The 27,346-nt window shown below is 37.7% G+C and overlaps 3 protein-coding genes and 1 long non-coding RNA gene across 4 annotated transcripts in view; 3 read left to right on the top strand and 1 right to left on the bottom strand.

Annotated features, from left to right (window-relative positions):
• LOC126915589 (phospholipase DDHD1-like) overlaps window positions 1–27,346 on the top strand; it is a 410,369-nt gene that overhangs the window by 9,617 nt on the left and 373,406 nt on the right. The window lies entirely within an intron of this gene.
• On the bottom strand, window positions 3,442–8,866 carry LOC126915616 (uncharacterized). Its single transcript, XR_007710264.1, has 3 exons — window positions 5,724–8,866; window positions 5,517–5,619; window positions 3,442–4,785 (listed from the first exon to the last, which is right to left on the bottom strand). It is a non-coding gene; the product is annotated as an uncharacterized LOC126915616 (long non-coding RNA).
• On the top strand, window positions 22,156–23,606 carry LOC126915607 (uncharacterized). Its single transcript, XM_050720436.1, has 4 exons — window positions 22,156–22,491; window positions 22,555–22,621; window positions 22,767–23,104; window positions 23,180–23,606. The coding sequence occupies exons 1-4, from the start codon at window positions 22,455–22,457 to the stop codon at window positions 23,440–23,442; spliced, it is 705 nt and encodes a 234-aa protein (XP_050576393.1). The 5' UTR covers window positions 22,156–22,454; the 3' UTR covers window positions 23,443–23,606.
• Window positions 23,972–27,249, top strand: LOC126915601 (3-ketodihydrosphingosine reductase). The gene is made up of 4 exons (XM_050720425.1): window positions 23,972–24,932; window positions 25,133–25,562; window positions 25,639–25,880; window positions 25,952–27,249. The coding sequence occupies exons 1-4, from the start codon at window positions 24,816–24,818 to the stop codon at window positions 26,162–26,164; spliced, it is 1,002 nt and encodes a 333-aa protein (XP_050576382.1). The 5' UTR covers window positions 23,972–24,815; the 3' UTR covers window positions 26,165–27,249.

Below are 27,346 nucleotides of genomic sequence, written 5' to 3'. Positions count from 1 at the left end.
GGTTTCGAGTCGTCTGCGAAAACGAGGAAAGTTCGGGACGTACGCGCGCTGCCTGGGTATTCCCGGTCGTCGACACGACCGCCGGTGTTCCCCGGGGATCCACGCTCCATAACCATGCTTCTCCGGAAACTGTCCGCTACTGATTCCGGCTCGCAATTTCCTAGATCAGACGGTTGGTTTCGCCAACGAAATCTGCTGAAACGAGACTGACGTCGAAGGATGGAGGAATCGATGCTCCTCGGTACTTTATAGAGAATCGATATTCGCTTGGAAAAATAGATTGGTTGGTAATAAGAGCGAATGTTTATGCATTTGATGAGAATTCAATCGTATAAGAATACACAGAATTTATGTAATATGCAAAACTATGCAAAATATCGAGAGGAAAATATTTGTTAGAATATTTAGAGAAGATACGAATCGTTATTTGAATTCCACTTCTTCGCTTCTTGTAAAAATTTGAATTTATGGCCTGCTTTGTACATTTGTAGCAACTGATATTTCGTCTTTTTTTTTTAATTATGTAATAGTTTTAGATTCTGAAATTCAGGGTAGAAATAGAGGGTATTAATAAATTTAAAAGCGTCATAACGATGGTGCAAAAAGTATAATTGTAATGAGTTCTTCACAACTTCGCTTTATTTTCTCTCTCGCACATTTAATGAAAATTACGCTTCTGACAAATACTACAGATTAGCGGCGTCCCATGTGACGTGGAACATGTTTAAATATTTAGTTACACAGTATGTTTGATTGCAGCAAAAATTGTTTACTTCATTTTTAAGTAAACAATTACTAAGAATACAATGCGAATTTCTCTTTGAACGTCTGTTCGAATCATTGTATTGTATATTAAAATAAGATATCTTAAACAAAATGTTCATAATAATGGTTTGCAATGTAAATATCATAGTCATGAGATGATACGAAGAACTGTAACAATTAGTGACAAAGACAAGATCACTGATTGCTGGACTTTAATCTCATAATAAGGTTAAGTCCTTGTGGACGAAGCGGTACCTGTAGTACCTTACAATCAGGTTTGATTGGATGACACTTTAAGTCATCCTCTGTCTCTACCGGCGAGTGAATCTCTGAGAAGTATTAACGCTTTTATCCGAATACTTTTGAAAGTGTACACTATCTTGAAACTAGGCACTCGAATGTTTAACCAGTGTTACTGGCACTGTTCTCGAATTTTATTAGACCTTAGAAGGTTTAAAATGGAAGAAAATCAATCTGAATTCATTTTCACTACAATACAGTATATATTTTTGTATATTTATAAAAGTTCTATTAGCAGAAAGGAAAGGAATTAATGATGAAGCGTCGCTTAAGAATGGATACGAATAAGAATCTGTATTTGACTTGCAAATGCTAGACACATATGCTTCTATTCTCCTCGATATTTATCATATATCGATAAAATATTCTATGATATTTGCGCGGTTCATGAACGATTCATGCGCGATATTTATAGAGTAGAACTGCACTTAATGGAATGGAATCTTAATTAGTGTCTGACTAAATGCATTTTTACCGATTACATCTACTTATCTAAACATGAATTCCTGGTATATAAACGGAAAATCACAGATAATGAGGAGAATCAATGAACTTCAATTATATAAAAATATAGAACTGTTTGCTCTCTGATGAGTGCAGACAGGTAAAATTCTGCCGTAAAAATACAATTTGACCGTGACACTCTGTATATAGCCTAATCTACCATAGCGTAATATAAATAATAAAATATAATAACTTTTAAAATAATTGTCTTACAATCACTCCCATTGAAGGAAGCAATTTATAAATTATTTTTCTGGGCCAATATCATTTCCCATAATTTCTTCAGAAGCCATAAATTTCCGCGAAGAACTTTATAACCACGGCATCGAAGTGAAATTAAGCGAACAGGAGATCCATTACATTTCCAATGCCAAGGATACCGGAAAACTCTACTCGTCAAACAACAAGCGCTCGTTCTCGAATTATTTAAAGCTCCTTTCCCACACACGCTTCCGCGTACCTCGAATCACACCCTCGAAGCGACGAGCGGAACATGCATCTCTTTGTCGATGACTACCGGCCGAGGTATAAATCAGCCGGACGCGTATCCTTTTCACCGCTCGGAGCGTTTACTTTGTAAATAGTTCGGCGCGAGGGAACGCGATCGAAAGGCGAGGAATGCCGCGTCTCACGTCTACCAGTCACGTCCGCGAGCTCATTATCCTAGCCTGATCGCCCGGTCGCCGTTGAATTCCCGGCAATATTTCTCGTTCGCCTCGCGTGGATGACGATAATCGTCGGTAATTTCTTCTATCCTCCCTACGGCCTGTCCTGCCCGCCCAATAAGACGACCTTTTCACCAACATGTGTGTATAGGAGCGCGTGTTCCTTCTGCTCACCCATTTATCCTGAAGAAGACGAATGTCGACCGACGTCGCGCACACAGATCTTCGAAACAAGGGTTGAAAAAGCAGAAGGGGAGGAGAACGATTTTCCGGAACGAATTCTCGCGGTCGAGCAAACGACAGTTTCGTGATTTCGTGGGCCAGCCACGATGCGGTTAGGCCGTTGTTGGACTGGCAGAGAAATGGAAAAAGAAACGTGGAAATAGCGGAACACCGAAAGAAATAAAACGAAGGAAGAAAGAGAAGAGAGCCAGCCGAGCGTGGAATAATTTTTGAGCCTCGGTCGACTACCCCGAGCCCGACCGTTGACAAATTAGCATAACAGGGAATCGACCCAACCGGCGGAGTCAACCCCCACTGGAAACCCCCTGCCAGGTCGTCTCAAGTGCTAGTTATATAGGCATCGGTGGAAGCCAACATCCGACATTTAACGTTCGAAACCGCGACAAAGGTTCCCGTTTACACCAACCGTTCGTGGCTGCTACCAGACTTGGTGAATTGAATTATTTTAGGCCGGCATTTTCATCTTTGACGTTTATCGCCTGTCGATACTAGTTGGTCTGCGGATCTAGATTACAGGATCTACCTCCGAGGCTACCGAGATCACAGACCGTTATGCAAGCTCTGAGAATCGACAGTTCTACGACTTCTGCTTGTAAAGATGTTTAGTTGGGGAAAGCAGATAGAGTTTCTGGGATTAGGTAATGGAATAATGAAGCTTCGTGCTTTGCCTACGGATAATATGTCATTTATTACCATGTCTAAATGTCGAGGAAATTATTATAATAGCTTGTTCAGCGAAAGGTTGGACGTTTAAGTATTTGAACACTTACCATGGAAAAGTTTAATCTCTGTATCGTATATGTTGTACGAAACATTTTGAAATTTCATTAGTACTGGAATGAGATTTCATTGGTAACATTTGCATGTGGAAATTGCGAGATATTTATTGCAAATATATATTTGTATATACAACAAGCACATATGTATATACATATACATTTGTATATACAAACAATTTGTATATATTTGTATAACAAGCGTTTGATATGGCCTTACGGAATATCGAGGTTTATTAACACTTTGACTACCACGTTAGTCATATATGACCGGCCACGGTTTGTCCTATGACACCACGATGGTCATTGGTGACCGGAGCGCTTGAGCTTCTTACAATTGTAAAAATTGTATGAAAATTAACAATTAGGACATTTTGAATATAACCGATAAATAGAAGATACTTTGAAACAAAAAGTGCCCCATTGAACAATTAAACATTTTTATTAGAACATCAATAAAAAAAGAAAAATGAGAACAAATCTTGCATCTAACGGTGCACTGTGTTTGCATCCATATCTTTGAGGGGTAATCTACGAATATTATTATAAACACAGCTTAGAAAATAATTGTAAATGCTGCTTTATAATCATATATATGATTGAAGTTAAAAGTGTGCACATACCTTACTATTATATATAGAATGAGCAAATATTGTTTACTAATATCTTCTACACGTTTCGACAATATTTTCTGGGCGTTTTGCTTACGACGAAATAACGAATGCGAATGGTTTGTTGAAACAAACGAAGCCTTATTATAATATGTCACTATCAATTGTTACCAAGGCGCCACGGTGGTCACCCGTGACCTCCAATAAAATAAACGGTTCTTTGGGGAAGAATATTGTCTTACATCGTCAATTTATTACAGTTTTGCCATTATATGCTTTGAATAATAAAAATACTCCCCTGGTGTCCTGAGCGAAACATGTGATTTCGGCGTGGCAGTCAGAGTGTTAACATACTTGTATTAAATATCTTGTAATTTCTGTATATATTTTCAGGTTCGTTTCAAATTTTACCAATTTATTATTATTATAGATAATTAATATTGCAAACAAATTTGAAAATTTAATTTGTAAACATAACTTTCGAAGCTTCTGATAAAGATAGAATTCTACAAAATAAAATAGTCTGAATCGTGAATGAAAAATTTTTACGCTTAGGTTTCCTAGACCTTTATGCCATTTTGACGCGAAATTTTGATTGCGGCGCGAAAAGGATGTCATTTAATCGAAAAACCAACGACTCTTTCTACTATTCCCCTTTGGTGGAAAAAGCAACGCCACAAAGCGAGACCTACTTTTCCCAAGAACGATTCTACGTCACGCAGTTTTATTTTCGCGCATGCTTTTCTTTCGAGTTAGACCGACAAAAAGCGACAGCCGTTTTCAGGGTCGACCACGAACGATTCCGAGAGGGTAGCGACCCGAGGGGTTGAAGAACCCGCGTGGACCACCGCGTTGCGACCGATACTGCGCCACTCTGAGATCTTAATCTGCCGATTAGGTGGATGCGTTGTGAAAGCACTGCTGAAAATTGAATGAACGCGTCCATCAATAAAGTTGAAAGCACTCGCTAGGCTTAAATCAAGCGTAAGAAGATTTATAATTTAGTTTCGATATTATCGTTTGTGTTCTTCCTTTTTTTTTTAAATAACCGATATCCAACATATAAACTGGATTGTATCTTAAGAGACTTTCACGATTGCTATGTTTGATGATCGTAAATGTTTATGCAAATTCAGGTTTTTACGTATACAACTAAACTAAGGAAAAGGTCCTTCCATCTTGTAAATATTACGAGTACCTTATTTATATATATCGTCTACTCTGCATATTTAAATTTCCTATAAATATATAAAATGCAAATGAAAAATTGAAAATTAATAATGATGAACCAATCTCGGATTAATAGGTATTTTCTTTAGAAATATAGATATCATCAAATTTATTCTCGATTGAAATAAAAAAGTATCTAAAGAAATAAAGGATATGTATCTCAATAGTGAAATTATTATATCGAAGATATTGACGAATTAATCGCCCGGTTAATTCGTTCTCATTTCAACACAAGAATTTAATTAACCTAAATGCTGAAAAGAATGTTCTCGCCTGTACATTTCCGTTATACGATCGAGAACATATTGTAGAGATAATGAAATATCTGGCGATAAATACCGAATTTCGAAAGAATGTTCGATTCTCACACAAACGCTAAATAGTGGGAAAAATTTCAACAAGCAGAGTAGATTCATTATTACCAGACGTTGGAGCGCGGAGCGGTTCGAACATTTCGGTGAGCGTCATCCGTCCGTACAATTGCTACTCTACAAAGTGGCGACCCTCGTGCACAGGGCCGTAACTCTGTAAACAAACGTAGCACGCGCGATTAACGATATCGTGATCGTTGTGCGGCGTGCGCGTCCGTTATTAAAACGGCCACCGTCCCGCCATTAACGTTTAATTACCAATGAATAATAATCGACTTTCCAGACGACTAGCCGGAGCACGTGGACCCGTTCCATTTACCAGCCACCTTTGCAGTTGCCATTCGGGCCAGGTCCAAGCCAGAGGCTTTATCGGTCGCCGAAGGCCCACGCGCCATGCATCAAATCATAGCACGGCAAAGACGAGCCATGCCGTGGTAAACGGTGGGTCCAGGTGATTTGTGAGAGGTGGATAATGGTTATCCCGGGCCACGATGCTGCTCCGTACCCTCGTCGACGGTAGCTACGCCGATATCGGTGCCGATACCGGGCTGACGTGGTGGTGGCGACGCGGCGATGGTAGTGGTGGTAGCACAGAATCAGTCGATGTCGACGGTGCTGGGTATAGAGCAACACCAAACGAGGGTGGAAGAGAGAGGTGTCCGGGGACGAGGGAGAGAAGCTGGAGGAGAGTGAATCGTCGGAGGGCTGGTTGCAGGGACCGGCGGGCTCCTACGTATACCAGGGGTGTAGCCACCTCGGTGCACCGATGGGTGGATTCTCCGGCTCGGGTCAGTGCCCTCCCGTAACATTGAACCACCCTGCGGTGCAGTCAGGGCCGAGGCAGGTACGCATGCGTCCCCAGGACGCCCCTCTGACATCGCAACGTGCGCCACCCAGCCAACTTCCTACCCTCCGGTCTTCCCCGCCCCTTCTCATCCCTCGTCCCGATTTATCGCGAACGCATATACACGTACATATTACGTACACATCCATTATACCAGCGTACGGGCCGGCACGTCTCGGCGTTTTAATTTCTACCACCGTCCCGGACACCCTCTTCCTTGCCGTCTCTCTTCGACTTTACTTCGTTTACTTAACGTCTTTCTCTATCTTTCTCTGCGTCTCACCTTTCGTTTCGTCCGCCCCCGCGGTCTTTTGCTCGATCCTGTTTCTGTTTATCCATCGTTCTCGCTTCTTCGCCAAGGTTCCTGCGTACCTCTCTGTCTCGCCTCCTGTGTTTCACCCCATCTCGTGCTTGTACGTCGGTGTACTAGTACGGCGCAACGAGCGCCGCTACTTCTCTATGTTCTCGCATTTACATACGCCTCTTCCGTTTTGTTTTGTAGCATATAATCGAAACGGAGGAAGATCCCTCTTTTTGGCGATCGAACTTCCTGTCGAATTTCGTACAGGGTGTTCCGAGGTGCGCTGATCCCATTGCGCAGATTCGACCAGCAGAAGTCACGCTCGGCCGTTGCACCTTGCCGCGTGACTGTCACCGCGCGCGCGGACACCTGTGCCCGTTGTTGCGCATAGACAGGTGTACCGGCCGGCGGAGAGTTTGCTCGGTCCCGATAGAAATCCCCGGGGCTGATAAACAAGGCGGCGCGCTCTCCTCGTCCAGGGAGAGGAGGAACGTGTGCCGGATCGGGCCGCCGCCGGGCCGAGTTACGACATGACGAAAGCATTAAAAATTCCTGCTCTCCACTATGCCGGGCAATCGATATTATCGGGGAGAATGTGAGCTGAACGCGACACGTGGGACTTTGTAAACAACGATATTTTGCCAGGTGGCGGCGATGTCTAAGGCACATCTAAGACACTACGACACGATGTTTCGACGTATCGAATGGTCGATGGTGAGAGAAGAAGGAACGAAGAACGTGGATATATCGTCCTGAGAAATTTAGATGTTGGAAGCAATGGTGTCGTGGAGATTTTATTGGTTTCACGGTTTTATGGCTCTACTGTTTTACAGAGATAGCTTGAGTTGATTTTTATGGGAGAAGGAAGTGCGTTGGGATTTGCAGTTCTCTTTGATTCTAGGATCAGTCGAGTATCTTATTTTTTAATGATTATATCGATAATGTTCGCAACTTGTTTTTTTCTCAGATACAAATCTAAGGATATTAATATTAATTCTTATTTTAACGTGTTCTGGGAGATCGAAGGGATAAAAGAATCCATTTAGTACGTTGTTGGTTGATCGTTTGTAATTTTCGAAATGCAAGTTCAAGGGTCTGCCAGTTATCACGCTACGTGAGTTATGTAGGGTAGTTTACAAGGTAGCCGGATATCATCTCCCGAGATACTTGTTTGCGAATTGTTTGCAAGTTCATCCAACTCTCGCTTGCGAAATTCGTCTATTAATACCTGCTGGGAAGATCAAAGTTTTGAATTCTAAATCTATAAATCTCCAAAGTTTATCAAATTTCTCTTGTCTTTTGCAATTTTGACCGCCATTTTCATCTCTTTCAACACTCAAACCCTGCTTTTGCTGTCGAATTGTAAAGATAGAGAAGAAACAAGACTTCCCAAGCGATAACTAAACGAAAGCAACTTTTTAATGCGAAACCAAGCGTTATTCAAAATTAAGCTCTATTTACCAACAAAAACGTTCATCTTCAATTTATCCAGAGCAATCAAATTTCCCGCCAGTGAAGTACCCGGTGAGAAATCGACGTTGGCGTGATCGAAACGGTTCCGGTTTCGTGGATCCGCACGGCGATCGGATGCTATCTTAATTATTGATTCAACGTGGTTGCTGAGGCCGCGATGTCTGGGAAATGAGCGCATGCGAATTATAGGCGGGGCTGCGAGGCCGACCACGAGTTACGCTGACTGAAACTAGCGGGGTTGAATTACGATTCATGTAAATCATCGCGCAGCCGGTTTTCGCGTATGGTTCGGCCCGTCCGCGGCTGGCAGAGAACATGTAAATAATTCGCAGCCATTAACGTTTCTCGTAATTTTTCCTCTCCGCTAAAGGGACATAAGTTTTGGTAATGTTACACCGGCGCGTGATTACAAGCCCTATACGGTTGAGTGTCCAGCGCGTCGTCCCCTAACGTAATACCTTGTCCTCAGGCATTTTTAACAATTAATTGCCAATTCTCTTTTCGTCTCTCTCCTCGTCCAGAAAAACGAGGAAAGAAAAGATTCGAATCGTCGGATAGCGTGGCAATAATTTCGATCAAACGTATTACCGTGCGCTTTTGCAGATGATCTTACGGAAGACAGGTTTCCGTAATCAATTTATTTCAGACTCCAAACATGAAGTTCGTAGATATTTGCTTTGAGCGATCAGCAATAGGATCAGTTTGTAAAATGCGTGTGAAGAGCGAAAATTGTTTGATAATCGAAGAGTTACTTATTTTTTTTTTTTTTTTACATTACGACAAATTTTATAGGTTTTATTACGTAGGAGTTTCGTAAGGTCTCGGAATGAAATCTATTTTGTTGTTTATTAGTCTATAATTTGGTATGAAATATTTATCTATAGTATGTACCACGAGAGAAAACAAATTGATCGACTCTAGGTATTTAGGTGGATTTAAAAACAAAATTTGAAAACCAAAAGATCTCTGGAAATTAGTGTTGATTGCTTTGATTCGTATAACATAAACTCCGTATATATATAATGAAAATAAAAAATGTATGAAATAATTTTCGTCTTAGAAAGTTACTTCTTTTAAATATTTAATGGGATGTTATAGTCAATGATTACTGACGATATTAAGTAGATATACAGACGATATCAAACAGGAGGAAAATAATACAAAAAGGAGGGAAACTCTTATCGGTAAAGGGTAACGCCCCAATGTACAACGACCGTTGCAGCAGTGCCATGACCGATCAGTTCGATTTAATTCGAAACGCAAATCCATTAAAACACCGTGATCTGTTCCATGCGAAACGAAATCTGTGATATTTAAATTCCGCTATAAATTGACTGAATCTACTACCATAATATCTATTGAACGATCCATCGCTTAATTAACAAATGCAGTACAAAATCGATATAAAATGGAAACAAGTATAAATCTCAACCGACACGAAAGCTATCAATTTTTGGAAAAGCCAAAATTTACAAGATTATTCAAAGTTTCAGCTTTTGCATCAAAATATCAATTTTATATTTCCATTCGTATCTTTACTAGTTACAAATTTTTCAATAGTTTCTTTTTTCTTTTTTTTTTTTTTTTAATGAAATTAACACATTTGTACAATATATTCGTAAATATCAGTTTTAAGACTTTTCACCACCATCGATCGAGGAAAAGGTTCGAAAAAGTCGTCAACAATTCCGAACGATCTTCTTTCCGAGCAAGTTAACAAATTGAATACTTCGAACACCCTTAAAGTCCACTTTAACAAGCACATTTAACCATCTACACTCCTGTGGAAGAGATACTCGTCCGGATCATGACCTTCCCTTATTAGTTTACCCAGCGTTAAGTCTAACCTAATAACTTTCGAGCAACCTTCACGTTCCGTTTACGTTTTGTCTTGGTCGAAACGTCCGGGATCTGCCCGTTCGCTCGTCGATCGAGCGAAAACCGGCGAAACTTTTCCAGTGCAATGAACTCCGAGCTGCTCCGCTACAGACGCGCCCTTAAGCAGAGGCACGGCCAACGTTGGGGTTCGTTTTCAACGATGTGACTAAAGTGGAGGCAATCACGCTACCGTTATAACGCTGCGTATATTTCAGTCGCGTAATACAGCGCAGAAATGAATTTGAATAGCTAATGATACACGAGCTCCAATTTGGAGGGTAAAACGTTAGGGCGTGGAGGGTGACTTTGTGGAGTAACGGGCTTTCGAAATTGTGGCTAACGCGGATTAGGACATACACATGGCTGGTATATCGGCTGTTTGTATTTTTATTTTGCTGCTGCTTGCTCGCCTATCGATCGAACGATCGTCTTAGAGGCCGCTTATGACCACGCAGACGGAAGTTACCAAAGATTTCTGAATATAGCGTTTTCACGTCCGTGTCGTCTGTGGGCTGCATTCGAAATTTCTGAATAATTTCCACAAGCTTTATGACCGAATGTTGTTTCGTCGATAAATTGTTCGCAACGAATTTGGTAATTTATTCTCGTACAAATGCGAGGCGAGATTGAAACTTATACGACACATGTTATGTAAGCACTTTGGTTACGTAGATTATGTCATAATGGAAGATTGCAAGGCGGTGCTGAGTTTGGGATTTGTTGTGAGCTTTATGTATGCGAAGATTAATCATCCGTTTTGAAAGATAATTTTTGGAAAACTATATGATTTAATTGTATTTTAGTATATAAATTAAAACAATTTGATGTGGTGATTGTGGTCCGAGTTGAATTATACCATGCTGAAATTACAATTATTTTAGCATTGAGTCTCTAAGTATGAATATGGCTTTTCTCAGAACCTTATAACTGTGTTTAAAGAACGATACAATATCATTCCGCTGAAATGAGAACAATTACACATTGATAGCGAAAACTAAAGTAGCGACTTAGATGTTAGGATCGTAAATCAGTTATAGATCACTAAGAAATCATTTTCCAAGTCTCAATACCATGGAATCATGAACTATCCCAAACTTTAGATACCAGATCCTAGATTCCACATTCCAAATATCAAACGTTAGTCCTGAAGACCTGAAACAAATTTCAGACCTCGGATCACAAATATCAAGATTGGAAGCTTTAAATCTCAAGATACCAGCTTGTGTATCTTTTTACGTTTCGTATGTCTTGTAAATCGTTATTTTATTACTTGCTATCTACTATAACTAGGTTTCAGATAAACCGAGATTTCACGATTATCGTGTACAAAGTACGCGACATAGATTAAACGATACGGATATCGATGTGTCAATGTCGATTTTTCTACGACCGTGGGAAGTATGTCCTTATATCCAATTGGTGATATTTACTGTTTGATCGAAGCGTTTACGATATACGCAATGTCACTATAAATAGTCATACTATGATATTTATTTATCGATACAGATTTTTAACTTGTTTTCTGATATTACCACTGTATTCTGTATTTCATTATTTTAAACGTGGGCTGGTTTGTTTTAAACGTGCGTCTTCGATATTGATTTTTCCTAGATAATCGTGTTTTTATATAATATTGTCACACGTATTATTATATACAGCTATTAGGTCGTCCGAAAAGTTTCTTTCGTTTTATAAGGAAATAATGAATGCACTACATTTTCCGTTTTATATTATTTTATCGAATTACATATGATTCATTTTGTCCTATCAAAATAAAGATCACAACATACAGATGCGTTGTTGTAAAAGACGTGTTTGTAAAAGAAAGACATTTTTCGGACAACCTAATACATGTACCATTACACAGTTATTTAACACTAGAACTACCACACCAGTCAAATTGTCTGGTTTTACAATTGTATTTTAAAATTCCTACTTCATGTTATATTTTTTTCCGCAATGATGTAATGATTTTTGCAACGAGAACCAAAAGAATAATATAATGAATTTTATTTTATTTTATTCTTTATGTATCCAAACCAAAAATAATTTTGTATCAAGGCTACTTATACCAATACCAGTCAAAATGACTGGTATTTATGAAAATGTAAAAGGGTTCTGCAATTGGTTTATTGAACCCCAATTAACCAGTTTCCTCATTTTGTACAACTTCCCACACGTTTTTACAATTTTTACTGTGTATCATTCAATATGATGATATCAGTTATCAAGAAAATTCCAGATCGATGGCCAGAACGCTAAATATTAACACTAGAAATTCCACACCAGTGAAAATGACTGGTTCTACAATTTTATAAATGTGTCAACCTTCGTTTAAGGATCATGGTCCCAGATGAATTAATAATATCAAAAATGTACTACATGACATGGAATTCCTTCTGTAAGAAAGTAATAAATCAATAAATATATAAATATTCTATTATTACGTATTTTTTAAAGACCAATCATTTTGACTGGTTTTGGTAGAAATAGCTTCGTGTTAACTATCGGTAGTTCTAGTGTTAATTATCTCAGATTTGAAAAGTTCTCCATTTTGATCATTATACTTCTCGACTTTCCTATTAGATAATTTATTACTTTGTTATAAGGTGGCTTGTTATAATGCATTGCTTCGTCATAAGATTACTTCTGCTCTTCGATACCTTTAAAACTCATACCTACGAAATATATCAATATTTGACTTCTTCCTTTTCTACTATCGATGCCATTAACCACTAATAACATCCTCGCAATAATTTTCCATTAAAAGTAGTACGATTCTACGTCAGATCGCTGTGTCGTACATCGTCCGTCAGCCTAGCGATCGATCGGGAAGCAGTGTCCGTTACACTGGTGATAAGCCTCGTTTCCGCCAACAGGTCGCCGGTGTCACGATCTTGGTAGAAACAAACTCGGTGTCGCGCATGGTACCGCTGAAATTTCAGCGGCAAGTTTGTTCCAAAAGCGTGAAACTTCGTTATAGTCAATTGATATTCCCGCGACGAATGCGCATCCGCCGGGAAAAGGAGTTCGTGGAACTCCGGCCTGGTGCACTGAACTCTCTCCCCCTGATTGTTCTCTGCAAAGCGTTGACGTATCTCGAAGTGGAAAAAGGGGGCGCATCGGTGGCGTGACGGTGCGCGGCGACGACACAGGGGAGAGAAATGGCCTCATTTCGCAGCTAGAACGACGTGCGTCGCTCCTTCCTCGCGGAACTCTGAATCCGCGCACTGCTACCGCGCAACGTTTGCCTCGTTGTAAAACGCGCTCGTCAGAATGCGGACCGATGATGTCGCAGAGAGCTCGCCGGTCGACTGTAACTGGACTGCGGATTTTGACGCGTTTATGAGAAGTTTTCATTATTCGTTCGATTTGGCAGATGGCGGGAGTTGCAGGGTTGTTATACGGCATCCTTATTTTGCAGGGGGAGATTCTGTATTGGTTGACTAGAAAAACAGAGGAATTAAGAGGAAAATAAAGTTAGAGTTTCAGTTTGATGGTTATGCGCGACAGGAGAATTGAGTTTCTACTTTCAGATCGATATCACGTATTTCACTAAAATTATGTAACTTTTCGTTGTCTTCGACATACCTATATATAAAATTTGAAAATCGGCAGATTCGGAATCGACACTTATCAGTATCATTATTGAAAATCAGATTTGGTTCGAAAATTGAAAATACGATATCGTAAAATTAGACTCGTAGTTTTTGGCCAATAATGAAATGTATTGCTTTTTTATTTTAACCACATATCCTCTACGTGAATATCGGACATGGAAATTTATTTTTAGCCGTTTAAACGATAATTGACGAGCTTTATCGCAAGCTTCATTAATAATCATTTCCTTACTTCTGATCGTTTGGCTTAGTAAGCAAATTACCGAACAAAATATCGGAAATTAAGAAACTTAGATAGAGGTATTAATTATTTGATATTGCTCGATATGATTTTCCTATAACTTTTTCTCGTCACGATTTTTAATCCACGTATTCCCTTTTAACATCGTCCAACGTACAAGATAGGTCACCGTAGATCTCTTTTCAGTGCAGTCAGAAAAAGATGTTATAGAAGAATATGAATTAAATTCCTGGAACCATGCATTCACAGAAGCAAAGCTTTTTTCTTCGTATTGATCGAGCCCACTCGTTATTCTGTGTAAAAGAAATTTTAGATAAAAGAGAAGAAAAATAAGATTTTCCACAAAATATCGCTGCATCTGTGCTTTGGAACGGCCACTATTTAATATCTCAAGTTTATTGGAATATATAAAATAGAATGCTGATGTCGATAAAGCACATATATATATAATAGTATTTTGAGATTGTGTTGGAACCCAAACAGTAGGATTCATAAACTTTAAATACTTAGTGTATGGGTTTCAACAATTTAAAAATTCTACTATATGGATTCTAAGGATCCGAGAATCCTATCATGATTCCAATAATCTCGAGATCCAAAGAAGTAAAAGAATTCAATAACCTCGAAGTACTAACTTCGAAATCTACTAGATCAAAAATTTACTAATATCTTACCAAGTAATATGACAATACTAAATTCGGTAACCTTCATGGTACCAACTAAAAGATACTAATCTAACAATGATACACCTTTATATATACATTATCTAATAATTCATATACTTTAATAATATATCCTATATATTAGGTTGTCCGAAAAATGTCTTTCTTTTACAGACACGTCTTTTACAATGACGCATCTTTATACAAACATGAAACCTAATCTGTCGAACGTTGTGATCTTTATTTTATAAATAATATAAAACGAAAAATGTCCATCCATTATTTCCTTATAAAACGAAAGAAACTTTTCAGACGACCTGATATATATATATGAGGTTTCCAATAACAAATAAAAGTATGTGGAAATGTTGGTCAAAAAATATTAACAATCTAAATATCTAAAATAGTAAGATTCCAATTATTTTGCCGTTCGACTAAAACGAATTAGAGAACAGACGTATTCTTGAATTGTGTTTCACGTAAAAAAATTGCAGATGTTTTTTATATCCGTTGATTTTCTGAGAAAATTACTCTAGATGAATGCGTTCTATTCTTCCAAGAATTCCTTCGTTTCTAAAAAATACTCAGAACCGATGGCGTTTAACATGTTTTCAGCATGATCACGTCGTGAGAGTGCATCGATTCAATTGAATTAATTACGGCCGGAACGTACGGCTTAAAAATAACGAGCAACGTGTCGCAACGAAAATCAATACACGCTGATGGTGTGTCGGAGACGCGGTGGTGTATTAATAAGCCAGTTATAAATAATCTATAATCGTAAAAAGCAACGCACCGAATAGCTACAGATTAAAGACTGTGATTTTTTTATTTTTTCAAAAACACAACGATAGTTGTAATTGTAAAAGTGCTGCGACAAGCAATTTGCGTTGGGCAATAGCACGCGTTTCACGCACGCTGGTTCTGAAAACGATTTCATGGGCGATCGTAAAACGCGAAAACGTCTAGCGTGGACAAGTAAATCGTCCAACATTGAATAGATGATATCATTCGTTCGAACGTATAGATATATACGATAATTATTCAAGAGACAAATCCATCTACGCAGATTTCCACTTAGAAATTTAGATATACCGACGAGACGAATATTTGTTCGCAAAGATAGCTCAGAGATTAGGAAATTCTAGTTACATTCGCGACTTAGCTGTAATTGCGCAGCAAGCTGCTACAATAGCTCTGTTCGAAGCAAGAAGCAAGAGTATTTCGTTGCATTCATTCCTTATGCGGAATGTTGCCAACGATATTACGGGAATTTTCATTCATCTTGGTTGATAATAGTAATTCATGTTTTGTGCTTGTCGTTTACTGTTTATCATTTGTCTCGCAGTTGATTCGTTATTGAAAATTTTGCAGAATCTGTTTGCAAATAGTCGTTGTCCGAAGCTATTTTTTATGATTACTTCTACATGATATTCGTAGTTTTAAGTTGTTCCCAATATTCGATTAGATCATGTCTGTTGTACTCAAAAATAAGTTTTTGATTTATAGACATTTATGATTGAACACGGAATTTATGATACTCATCCTTCGTTATATGTAACTAATATCATACATAATATTTATATAACGAATACTGTGTAATGTTTTCAAACATATTTACCCCATTAGCAACAAACTATTAAGTATCGAAATGTATTATATTCTTCGAATCAAAACCAAGATCTTTGCAATACCAAAAAAAAAAAAGAAGAAAAAATTAATTTCAAATAATAACACCAAGCTTCGATAAAACTAGGCGATTAGCATCCACGGTTTCACAGTTTGATGCGGCACAATCCCATTCGATTTTTTCTATTTCTGTTGCCTTAATCCGCTCCAGACATGCAGCAGAAATCAGTCACTGGCGTTACACCGGTCCGCTTCTTAACCCTCCATTCATTATGTCGCATCCATCAAAACGCGCCGTTATAAATAAATAAACAAGCAACGTCGTGTCGCGTTTCCTTCGAACCACTCCCACGAAGCTGGCTGAAAGACTGCGAGAACCACGGAAATATCAGGACAAGAGGAAGGGAGAGAAAGAGCGAGATCCATCGAATCCAACCCCGCGTCACCGCCACCCCCTTTCCACTCCCCCCTTTCATCCCCTTGCTGTTTCTGCATATCTTTCTTTCCTCGGTCGTAATATTCCGTGGAAGCTGGCGCGCACAATGTCTCGCAGACGGCGCTGGCATAATGTTCCCGGCCACGATAGCGATCCACCCCTTCGAGGTGGCGAGCACCAACAGCAGCTAGAAGGCGTAGGAACGGCTCGGCTCGTTAAAAAGTCCGTTGGACCTCTCGTAACGGCCACGGGAACCAAGAGAAAACCGAGAAGAATGCATCGAGCCGAGCTGCACTTACTTACTTACGCGGCGTTGCACCCCTCGCTCTCCTTCTCTATCTCTCGTTCGAGTGACTTTTTCTTCTGGTGCTGCCACCGCATCGCTTCTCTCCCCGGCGGCTTCTCACCCCCTGCGGATGGCGGATGAAATCGTTAGCCGGGGTAATACACGCACAGGACGCTTCGATGCGCGTCCCTTTGACTCGCGCCACTCCTATAATTCAGTCGCGACGGGGCCGGTAAATGACTTTCTTTCGCTCGCCATCGGAAGCGTTTTACGTGGGATATTATTTCCTGGATATTAATGGGAACAAAGACCAGCCACGGCTTCTGCTTTCGCCTTCTATCTCGTCTCTCTTTCGCTTTTTCGATGGGTTGGTGCTTCGTTCACGGGATGTACGGACAGTACTTAAGATGATGTACGAGTCGAAGGGACTTCGCAGGGATGTAAATGTTCTTTAGATGGATGCGAATGAGAAACGTTTTCGATGGACTTCGGGACTGTGTCTTTTTATTATTGCACTGATTTTGTTTTACTTTTGCTTTACTGTTTCACTAATAGCGAATGATAATTTGCGAGATGGATTTGAAATTAGTGTCACTTTGTTTGATTGTTCAGGTTTTAATTTTGATATAGAGAATGCGGCGACCAGCCGCGGAATCGATATTATAACAGTTGTATGTGTATAATAATATTGAATGAAGAAATACTTTGATTACGAATAATGTGATGGATAACGGTTTAAAGCTTCTTTTTGAGTAAAATTTTAAGAGAAAAATATAATTTCTCTCAAGTATATTATGCGAAAAAAAGAAGAAAAAGAAATGTATCGTTATGCTTGGAACCTCAAGTTCTGGTAATACTTCATATAACTCGATCCATAATTTTATTCGTGACAAGAAAATTAATTTAAATAGTGGCTCGCTTTCTTTCAATTTTAAACACTCGTAAGAGTGATAAAAGATAAACCGATCCCGGGTTTTGAGCTACCTTTTTAATTCACCGTCGTATATCATGCGATGAAAACTTCCCACCGTTTCACACCCTGAGGACACTTTAGGAAGCCTGTCATTATCTTTGATTTATTTTCATTAGCCAGCTCTTATATAAAGCTCACGCTAATAATTTTATACGAAGTTACGGTGCTTCGAATAAAATGACCGCGGTGATATTGCAGATAATGTCTCAGCTACAATGACGTGAAACCACTTCGATGTTACTTTTCCTCGTAAAGCAACTGTTTCATCCCTTGACGTTCACGGTCGTTCAATAAAAAAATAATTCATCCATAACAGCGTAATTTTGCTTGATTCACTATCATTTTCCAGCGCTTTTTTCCCTTTGTGTATAGATTGTTTTACAAAAATGACATCCTTACGTCACTCAGATATCGAGAAGATAAAATTACGTAGCATCTTTAAGAATTTTCATGGCGATACGAAATGACACGCTGTCCAACCACTGTGTGACTATATTTGCAAGCAGCTTTACACAGTTACTTAGCTTACACTTGTTACTCGGTTTGAAATTACGCGAACGCGATACGAACACGTGGAACTGCTTACCAGGGGAAAATAGATCGGCGGTCGCTTTTACCCGGCATTCTATAGATCCTGCCAGGATGTTCAAAGCTGCGTTTAAGCCTATAAGAGAGAGAACGTTCACTGAAATAGCACAGTGTTAACAATTCACGAGCTGCAGAGGGATACAAATAGCATATATCCATCTATTAAAATTCTTTCGCGTTATACGATACCATGAAATCGGTTTCGATATCTGAAGGCCGATGATTTTCGAAGAAACTCGCGATTTTCTATCTCTCATTCTCAGTTTCTACTGTTAGACGAATTTGCATAAATTCTCGGAATATCATCTGCGGTTATTGACAGGGGTGAACGAACGTTGGATAAGTACAATCTCATTTAAGAGAAACGGAAATATTCTCCCTTCCCTGAAACATTGTTATAATTCTACCTTGTAGAATTCTAATCGAACATCTTGCTGAATTCTTGAAAAAATATTACCACCTACAACCGTAAGTATTGGTGGTGGCGTAAAAACGAAAAGAACAGAACCGCAAATGGCAAGGGTGATTTTCTTCGGTAGCTCGAAGACAGGAGGCCCAGCCACCGTAGCTGGGTTTCTTTTCTTTTTTTTTTTAACGTTCCAGGGAGCTGGTTCCGTGGAGAATCCACGAGTGTGACGAGCCTCCCTGGGACAGAGGGTGCCTCGGAGAAGTGGTGGGGCGGGAGTGAGGGTTGCCAACAGTGCAACGAATGGAGATCGATTCTGAGTCTGGGTCAGGCGAGGGCGTTCACCCCCGGTGCAGCCCGGGAGACACGGAACCCAGGGTCGTAGCTAGGGTATCACAGGAGGGGTACTGACGCGGAGGCGGTGGCGAAGGACGGAGGGGAGGGGTGGGTCGCACGGGACACTCCCTTCTGGCGAGTGCAACGTACGCTTCTCTGTCCGAAATCGTACCAACGCTACTCTACGATCCTCTCCTCGTGGCCCGGCTCCGTATCGGCTTTACCCGTTCTGTAAGCCGGAACCGCTGCACACAACCAGCTCACCACGAAAGGGACAAGGTTCGCGTCGCGAATTCACCGCAGGATGTTCTCCTGTGTCGAATTTTCCGCACGATCGAAACGTTTCGACGACGGAGAATCGCAGCTGGTGACCGCTTAAGATCCATTCTGGATTTTACGAGGGCGTCGAGAGTCGGAAACTAAGTTGCCTCACCTCGAGGATTAGCGACTCCCGGTGGACGTAGGTTCGTGTTTCCCGGTGTTTGCGGTCCCCCGTCCGTTTACGGACATCCAAGAGACACAGAGAGTTACATCGTAACGCTGTTAACGTTACGTAATTTTCACATGGCCTCCCACGTTTGACGCGAGACCAGAAGTCGTTGCGTAATAAACGGCCATTACGTCCGAAATATACTCGCGACAAATATAAAATTCTAGAGTATCGAGCGAACGATAATTTGTCGCGGTCTTGAAATAGCGCGCCGCCGCGCCGCGCCGCGCCGCTTGCGCCACGGTGGCCGACGAACGACACTGGATATTTCTTTCGTCAGAACGGGGAACATAATACCGAAAGGGGTTCATTGTTTGCCACGTCGTATTATTCCTTGTCTTTGTCCGACGTCGAGAGTTTCGTGCTTCATCGTCCGTTCGGAAGGCACGAAACACGATATCGAAGTCCATCGAACTGCTCCTTGTTGGCCGTGAGATAGCAGGATCGCGTTTACGCGATGATAAAAATGCGAATGACACGTTATTGAGTAAGAAAGTAACGAGTAAAGTGCAGGGACAACTTAATCCGTTTCCCTCTTAGGATATTATAAACGATATTTTGAAATACATTTTTTTTACGATTTTTGAAACGTTTTTCTTTGTTTCGTATTGTTTTATTATTCTAAAGGAATATCATATGTATGTTACCGTGCGAAACAATAATTCATAACATAGCGATCTGCGAATGGCGTACAATGTGTTAAAGAACTAATATATTATGCTTTTGCGCAATACGTTCAAACATATAATGGATAATTTATATCGTAAAGCGTACGTTTACCTTCTGTGAAATAAGCATCAGTGACAATAAATTTCTATCCCGTATTAGTACAATACGTAATCATTTATACAACACATTACCTTACACTTTCGTTCACCTCAAATATCACTTATTTATTATTATTTATAATACATTTAATTAATATATGTATAGAAATACGTATATGTATATATACAAATATAAATTATGTATACATATATATAAGAAATTAATAATAATTTCCACCATTATTGTCCTTTAAATATAATTCACGTGGTTATATTATAAATAAAATTATAATGCGATAACTTTAAAAAGAAAAGTCGTATAAAACCGTAATCCATGCTCCTTCATTTGTATAATTAACCTAAACATCCTTGCAAATCCGTCCTCTAAAGTTTGTTATTTTCCAGTTTGAAACGACAGTGGTTTACATTTAATCAGGTAGAAATTGCTAGGAGATAATGCGACTCATCCCTTTTCACGTTCGCGTCGTTCATATCCCAAGTGCAAAGAGGTTCTTCATACCTTCCGCTTTAACCTGACTACCAGGAGTGACTCCCAGGACGAGGTGAACGATCGACAGGGTGGTGGTACGTGACCTTTTGCTCGAAGGATAACGGCAAGGGTGAAGCGGGGACTTTGCCCCTCGGTAACGGGGGTGAATGCACGTACGACCCATCTACCCCCACCCCTTTCTACGAGCACCGAACTATTCAAGTTCCCGGGGTTGGCTAATTAATAATCATTCCGGTCAATTCGCCATCGGTCGATAATACACGAGTTAAGGAGAAAAAGTCAGATCATGCACAGACAACAGGCTAATTTTATTTCAACAACTTCCTTAAGTTGATTATGTTCCGTCGGAACCTATTTATATGCAACCCGCCCTGGAGCCGTGCACGGAGCGCAGGATCGATCCGCATTTCGGAAGCTTTTTCATCTCGACTACGGTTCTCGCGCAATGCATTTAAGCTACCCGTTTGAATAATGACACATATATTCGGACATATATTTTATTATGATTTATGCTTCAGATTTTTCTCTTCGTTCAGCGAATATTTGCCAAGAAAGGAAAATAACGAACGTTGATAAAAAATATATTTCGTATTATGTGACAGTCTATATTAAAAACAAATATATTATAACTGATCTGTGCATATGTTTCATGCCTCGTGTGTAACAGTTACGTTTGGAGATGAATAAAACAAAGAAAGATCATTAATTTAGAGAAGTTATTAATTTTGCTGTGAAAGATATTCTTATCAGTGGATTATGGTTATCTTGAGAGCAAAGGGGAATACCAAAGAAGTTTCTAAAACGAACGTATGGAGCCACCTGTCAATAGGTATCTAAGATAAACATACATGACTGCAATTTATATAATATAATAATTAACGATGTATAAACAATAATAAGAATGGTATAAAATAAATTTTAAGATGTTGTAAAGTAGAACCATGTATTGTTTCGTTATACTATCTAGATTCTTTTATACAATGTTACAATTTTTTCTTTACCTCTAACGCAAAGATGGTACGAAATAAACTTATTGAACAATATAATATACCTTTGCACAAAGTAGTGCAACAAAGTAGAGGTGCAAGTGATATATAGATTTATAATTTTATGGAATCCTATGTTCTGAAATACCGACTGTGTTAAAAATAAGAAGCTTTCTTATGCGCTGTACATTTTAGAGCGGTGAGTTTAAGAATTATATTCAATCATAAACGACATATATAATAGATCTGATACGTGATACTACCGTTTGTCACAAGATTTCGGGAATCACCAAACCCTCAGATCATTTTTGCGTTACATGCGACGTTATCCATTCAGTCTAAGATAAAATTTATGACTGCAGTGTATATGAATGTACTTATATGATCGTGGATCTGACTATAGCATGTCAGCATCAACTAATAAGTTATATTATTACCATTGTTGGCAGTACTGAAACAATGAAAGGTGTGGCAAGTTTACGATAAAGAGAATATTTTTGAGATTTATAAATAAACGATTTGTGACGTAAATTATATACACTGATACCATCAAACAATCGGCATGTCTGTTGATAAACAAGATTATCATCGTGCGTCAAGTAAGCAATGTCATTTTTTAGACCTGCATTGCATTAAAAACATTCATAATCTCTTTTTTTTAGACGCGGTGGTACTTGGTGGAGTAATTACATATATTGCAGGTTTATTATTGGTTATGGCATTTACTAGGTAATAATTTTTAAACATTAAAATTTGATACATATTATTAGTTCTTTTTATAGAAAATACATGTCTTTAAATACTATTCAATATATAATAAACTTTCGTTAATTTTGTAAATATAATTAATTTCGTTAAATTAATTTAATTTCAGCCCCTATTGGATTGAATCTTACCAAGAGACTTTCAGTAATTTTAAACATATGGGACTATGGGAATATTGTTTCGAACAGTTTAGATATCCATATTATCAGTTTGACAAACAATTTGATGGATGTCACCATATTTTCTCAGAAGAATATTATGTGATCAGAGAATGGTTATTGCCAGGGTGGTTAATGGTTGTGCAGACATTTGTTACTCTTTCTCTTTTACTCTCGTTCTTTGCGCAAGTTGTGATTGCATTGACCTTAGTCCGTTGGCCTTTAAAATTTGTGTTGAATTATGAATGGTTGCTTTCAGCTTTTGCTTTTGTGTGTTGTATTACAGCAGGTAAATGGAAATTTTCAATAATGTAACATTACTATAGCAAAAAAGTTTGACTTTCAACTAATCTTTAAATTTTAGGAACCCTATTATTTTTAGCAGTATCAATATTTGGAGGGCAATGTTGGCGCAGAGACTGGTTGATGTACCCAAACTTTAACCATTTATCATGGTCATATGGTTTGGCAGTTGTTTCGTTCATGTTCCACTGGTTAGCTTCGAGTTTGTTGTATCTAGATGCAAAAGCCGGTTATAGATTGCGTAAGGAATCTCGAAATTTAGTGATGCAAATGCAGCCCAATCTACAAAGTCATCAAGGATTATCAAGAGGAGGATATATATAATCGCCCGTTATATTGATAGTATCTAAACAAGATTTATTTATAGAATAAGTTTCAAACTATTTTTGGTAACGTTAATATTAAGTAAATACTTGTAGATCTGTTTTCAAACTTTTCTGTTTTATATGATATTGTTTTGTAATTGAGTTTTCAGCGATAGTATTTAATTCCGTCCATTTTTTACAAGAACCTGTAGTTGTAGATTAAGAGAACTATTTTTACATTTATATATATATATATATAATTTTAAAATATGTTAGATGTTACAAATGTCTAGTAATACAACAAAATGACAGATTAAAAAATCACAAAAAATAACGTACCTCCATAACTATTTTTTATTGCACAGTTTTACATAATAAACGTTAGTGTCATATCAGATTTTATATCATATATATGTTTTAAAAGTACAATAAATATTTTATGAGATTAATGTATGAATAAAGAAAAATACCAAAATGAAGCAAAATCTTGTAAAAGTATCTACGAGTTATTCTCAAATTAGAAATAACCATTAGTTTTTTTTGTAATCAAATCTGAAATTAAAGAAGACGATTCGAGGCACGTTTTATACGAAATACGTGCATGAAACCATTGACTGAATATTTCGTCAATAGTATACTATGGAATTTGCTATGGATATTAAATTCCGTGAACATGGATATGATATGATGTGGAAGCGACTTGACTTTTAGCCGTATTATGGCTTTAGTATGTGGCGCCACTACCATTTGACTGGTAGTACTTCACTCTTCTGTATTCCGCTTCGCAGTCGTAGAACTCAACACTTTGTCACTAATGGACACGACGTGGGACTTTTTCGCGACGTTGCATGCGCGAAGAGGAATACTAGAGAGTAAAGTACACCGGTTGAACGATAGTCGCGCTACGTACTAAAACCAGAATATAACTGCGATCAATTTGTTTCACACAGCTTCATGCGACCTCGTATCCACAGTATACATACATATCTGTGGGTATATCCTGTATATATTTCGTCTATACTCTTACGTATCGTCTGTCTATGTGATACCAGGTGATACAATTATGAGAAATATTGATATCGTAAAATTATATATCCGGGGTACAAAGATTACAAATTACATGAGATTATAATCCGTCTGTATACAATTCTACATACAAACTTAACAAAGTTCAGTTATGATGATAAATGAATGTTATCAGTTTCTTATTCATTTTTTACCGGCATATCAAGAAATATGACCGCTCCAATGATTAATTTTAATGTAGAACGTAATATTTAATATAAACGAAGATATTTATATAAGCTGTTCTTTAATAATAGTAATACTTGAATGTATGAATTGGATTTGTTTTTCTTCAGGAGTTGTTAAAAGGTTCATAGAACAAAAATAATGGTAGTGATATTTAATGTAATATTAATAATTATAGTATTACTAATTGCTGTTTCATTTGTGAGATATTTCTTTTGGCGAAAACGACTAAGAGATGTTAATAAAAAGCATGTTGTTGTAAGTAATTAAAAGCTAATGTATATCTAACCCTTATTAAGATTTCTTATTTTTTAAATATTTTTAAAATGTAAATAAAATTACTTCAAATTTTATTTTAGTAATAAATTACACAATTGTATTCAAACTAATTATAACTGCATGATTTTATAAGTTTTAAATGTTCACTTACAAAAATATTTGTTAATATTTTATGACAGGTGACTGGTGGATCAAGTGGTATAGGAAAATGTGTTGCAATCCTTGCTGCAAAGTGTGGAGCACATGTAACAATAATTGCAAGAGATGTTCATAAATTAGAGGTTGCAAGAAATGAAATCATTCATGCATGCAAAAACAAGGATGTTCAAAAAGTTGAATGTCTATCTTTAGATATTGGTGAAGATTATAATGCTGTTGAAAAAGCTCTGAGTGATTTAGAAAGAACTATGGGTCCAATATATATGTTGGTGAATTGTGCTGGAACTGCAATTTGTGGCAAAATAGAAGATACCTCTATAGCAGATCTACAGAAAATGATTAGTATTAATTTCTTAGGAACATATTATTGTATCAAAGCTGTTGTCCAAAGAATGAAAGCTTCTCAGGAAGGAATTATAGTATTAACTTCTTCTCAAGCTGCATTATTAGGTATTTTTTGAATTTCTCAATTAAATAGATTTACATTATATAACATATCTTTATATATGGTATTTCTACTTTTTAGGTATATTTGGCTATTCTGCATATTGTAGTACAAAATTTGCACTTCGCGGTTTGGCAGAAAGTATATCTATGGAATTAGCACCATATAATATTTCTGTAACTCTTAGTCTACCTCCAGATACTGATACTCCAGGTTTTGCTATAGAAGAATTATCTAAACCACTTGAAACAAAGCTTATATCTGAAACTAGTGCTCTTGTTAGTCCAGAAGTGGTAGCAAATAAACTTTTTAAAGATGCATTGGTAAGTAAAAGCAGGATTGTATATTAATTACATTAGGAATGGATAATTAATAAAATAATAATATATTTTAGGCCGGGAAATTTTTCTCTACTGTCGGTATGGAAGGATTTATGTTAACTGTTTTATGCTCTGGAATGTCACCGCTTAATTCGATTCGAGAATTATTTCTGCAATCGATGCTAATGGGTATTTTTCGACTTGTAAGTGCCTGCTATCTTGTACATTTTCGAACAATCATTCAGAATTGTATGAAGACACGCGATAGGAACAAAAAATCTGAATAATGATTTTTCACAAGCCTATGCGTATACATATGCGTACGATAGATACCGAATATGTATGACGATTCTCGTGAGACGCAGTATCGCGATACTCATTTCGTGTATCTTAGTAACCTCGGCCTCTTGGTCGGTTTCACACGCTGATATGTATATTGCGATATGCGTATGATATATACTGAATATATGTATGTATGTTGTACATATATCACAATGGAATCGCGATACTAATTTCGTGTATCCCAAAAACTTCGGCTGCTGGTGACATTATAAAATCGGTAGACAAAACAGCAGAACATCAAAACAAATTGTGTCATTCACATGAGGGATTCGGTATCATTTTGGTCCTACAAAATAGAAAACCTTCTAATTTTTATGTTCCTGTTTTTTTTTTTAACAAACTAAATACATTCAATTTCGTTGTTTAATAATTTTTAGTGAGTAACATAATCTATTAACTATAAAAAGTTGAGTAATGGAGTTTTATTATTTTAATACAAAATTACTTGAAAATCGGCGCGATAAATAGATTAAAAAATTACGATAAATATGCATGAAAATTTTGTAATATTTTAAACTTCCTTCTTTGAGAGGGATATATTTTGTTTATTAATGTATTTTAAAGAAAATTGTACTTTCTCACGATATAGCTTTTTAAATCTGTAACACTTTTAAATTGCATTCCTTTTTTCTATAAACATTTTTTATGCGTTTATATCCACTTATTTATTTATATACTAAATCAGTATTTCGTTTTTACTCCTTTTTTCCTTTATCTCTTTTATATAACATCACATAGATGGGACCTCAAACTTTTGCATTTTTAAAAGAAAATATCTTCGTTTAAAATATATGCTTGAGACGAGCTACTCTCAATTTCAATTAAAGAATAAACGAAACAAATGACGAAAGAGACAAATGAAATCATATTTTATATCTCATACGCGTATCGCGACTCGTTTCACACAACTCGGCGATACATGTATTGTCGTGTGAAATCAATCTACGTGTAAAAGAACTTATATAATAGAAATAATATACTGCATTTGTAACTTTTATGGTATATGCATAATAAACAAACGACTATGGAAGATGTTGTTTTTGTATTCTCTCATCAATGTGATCAGTTCATTTACTAATTTGTTATATCAAGAATTATGAAGCTGTCATATTAATAAGTAAATCATC

This window comes from Bombus affinis, chromosome 4 (genome assembly GCF_024516045.1).
Source record: "Bombus affinis isolate iyBomAffi1 chromosome 4, iyBomAffi1.2, whole genome shotgun sequence".
Classification (NCBI taxonomy): domain Eukaryota; kingdom Metazoa; phylum Arthropoda; class Insecta; order Hymenoptera; family Apidae; genus Bombus; species Bombus affinis.
This window is presented reverse-complemented; position numbering and strand designations above follow the sequence as displayed.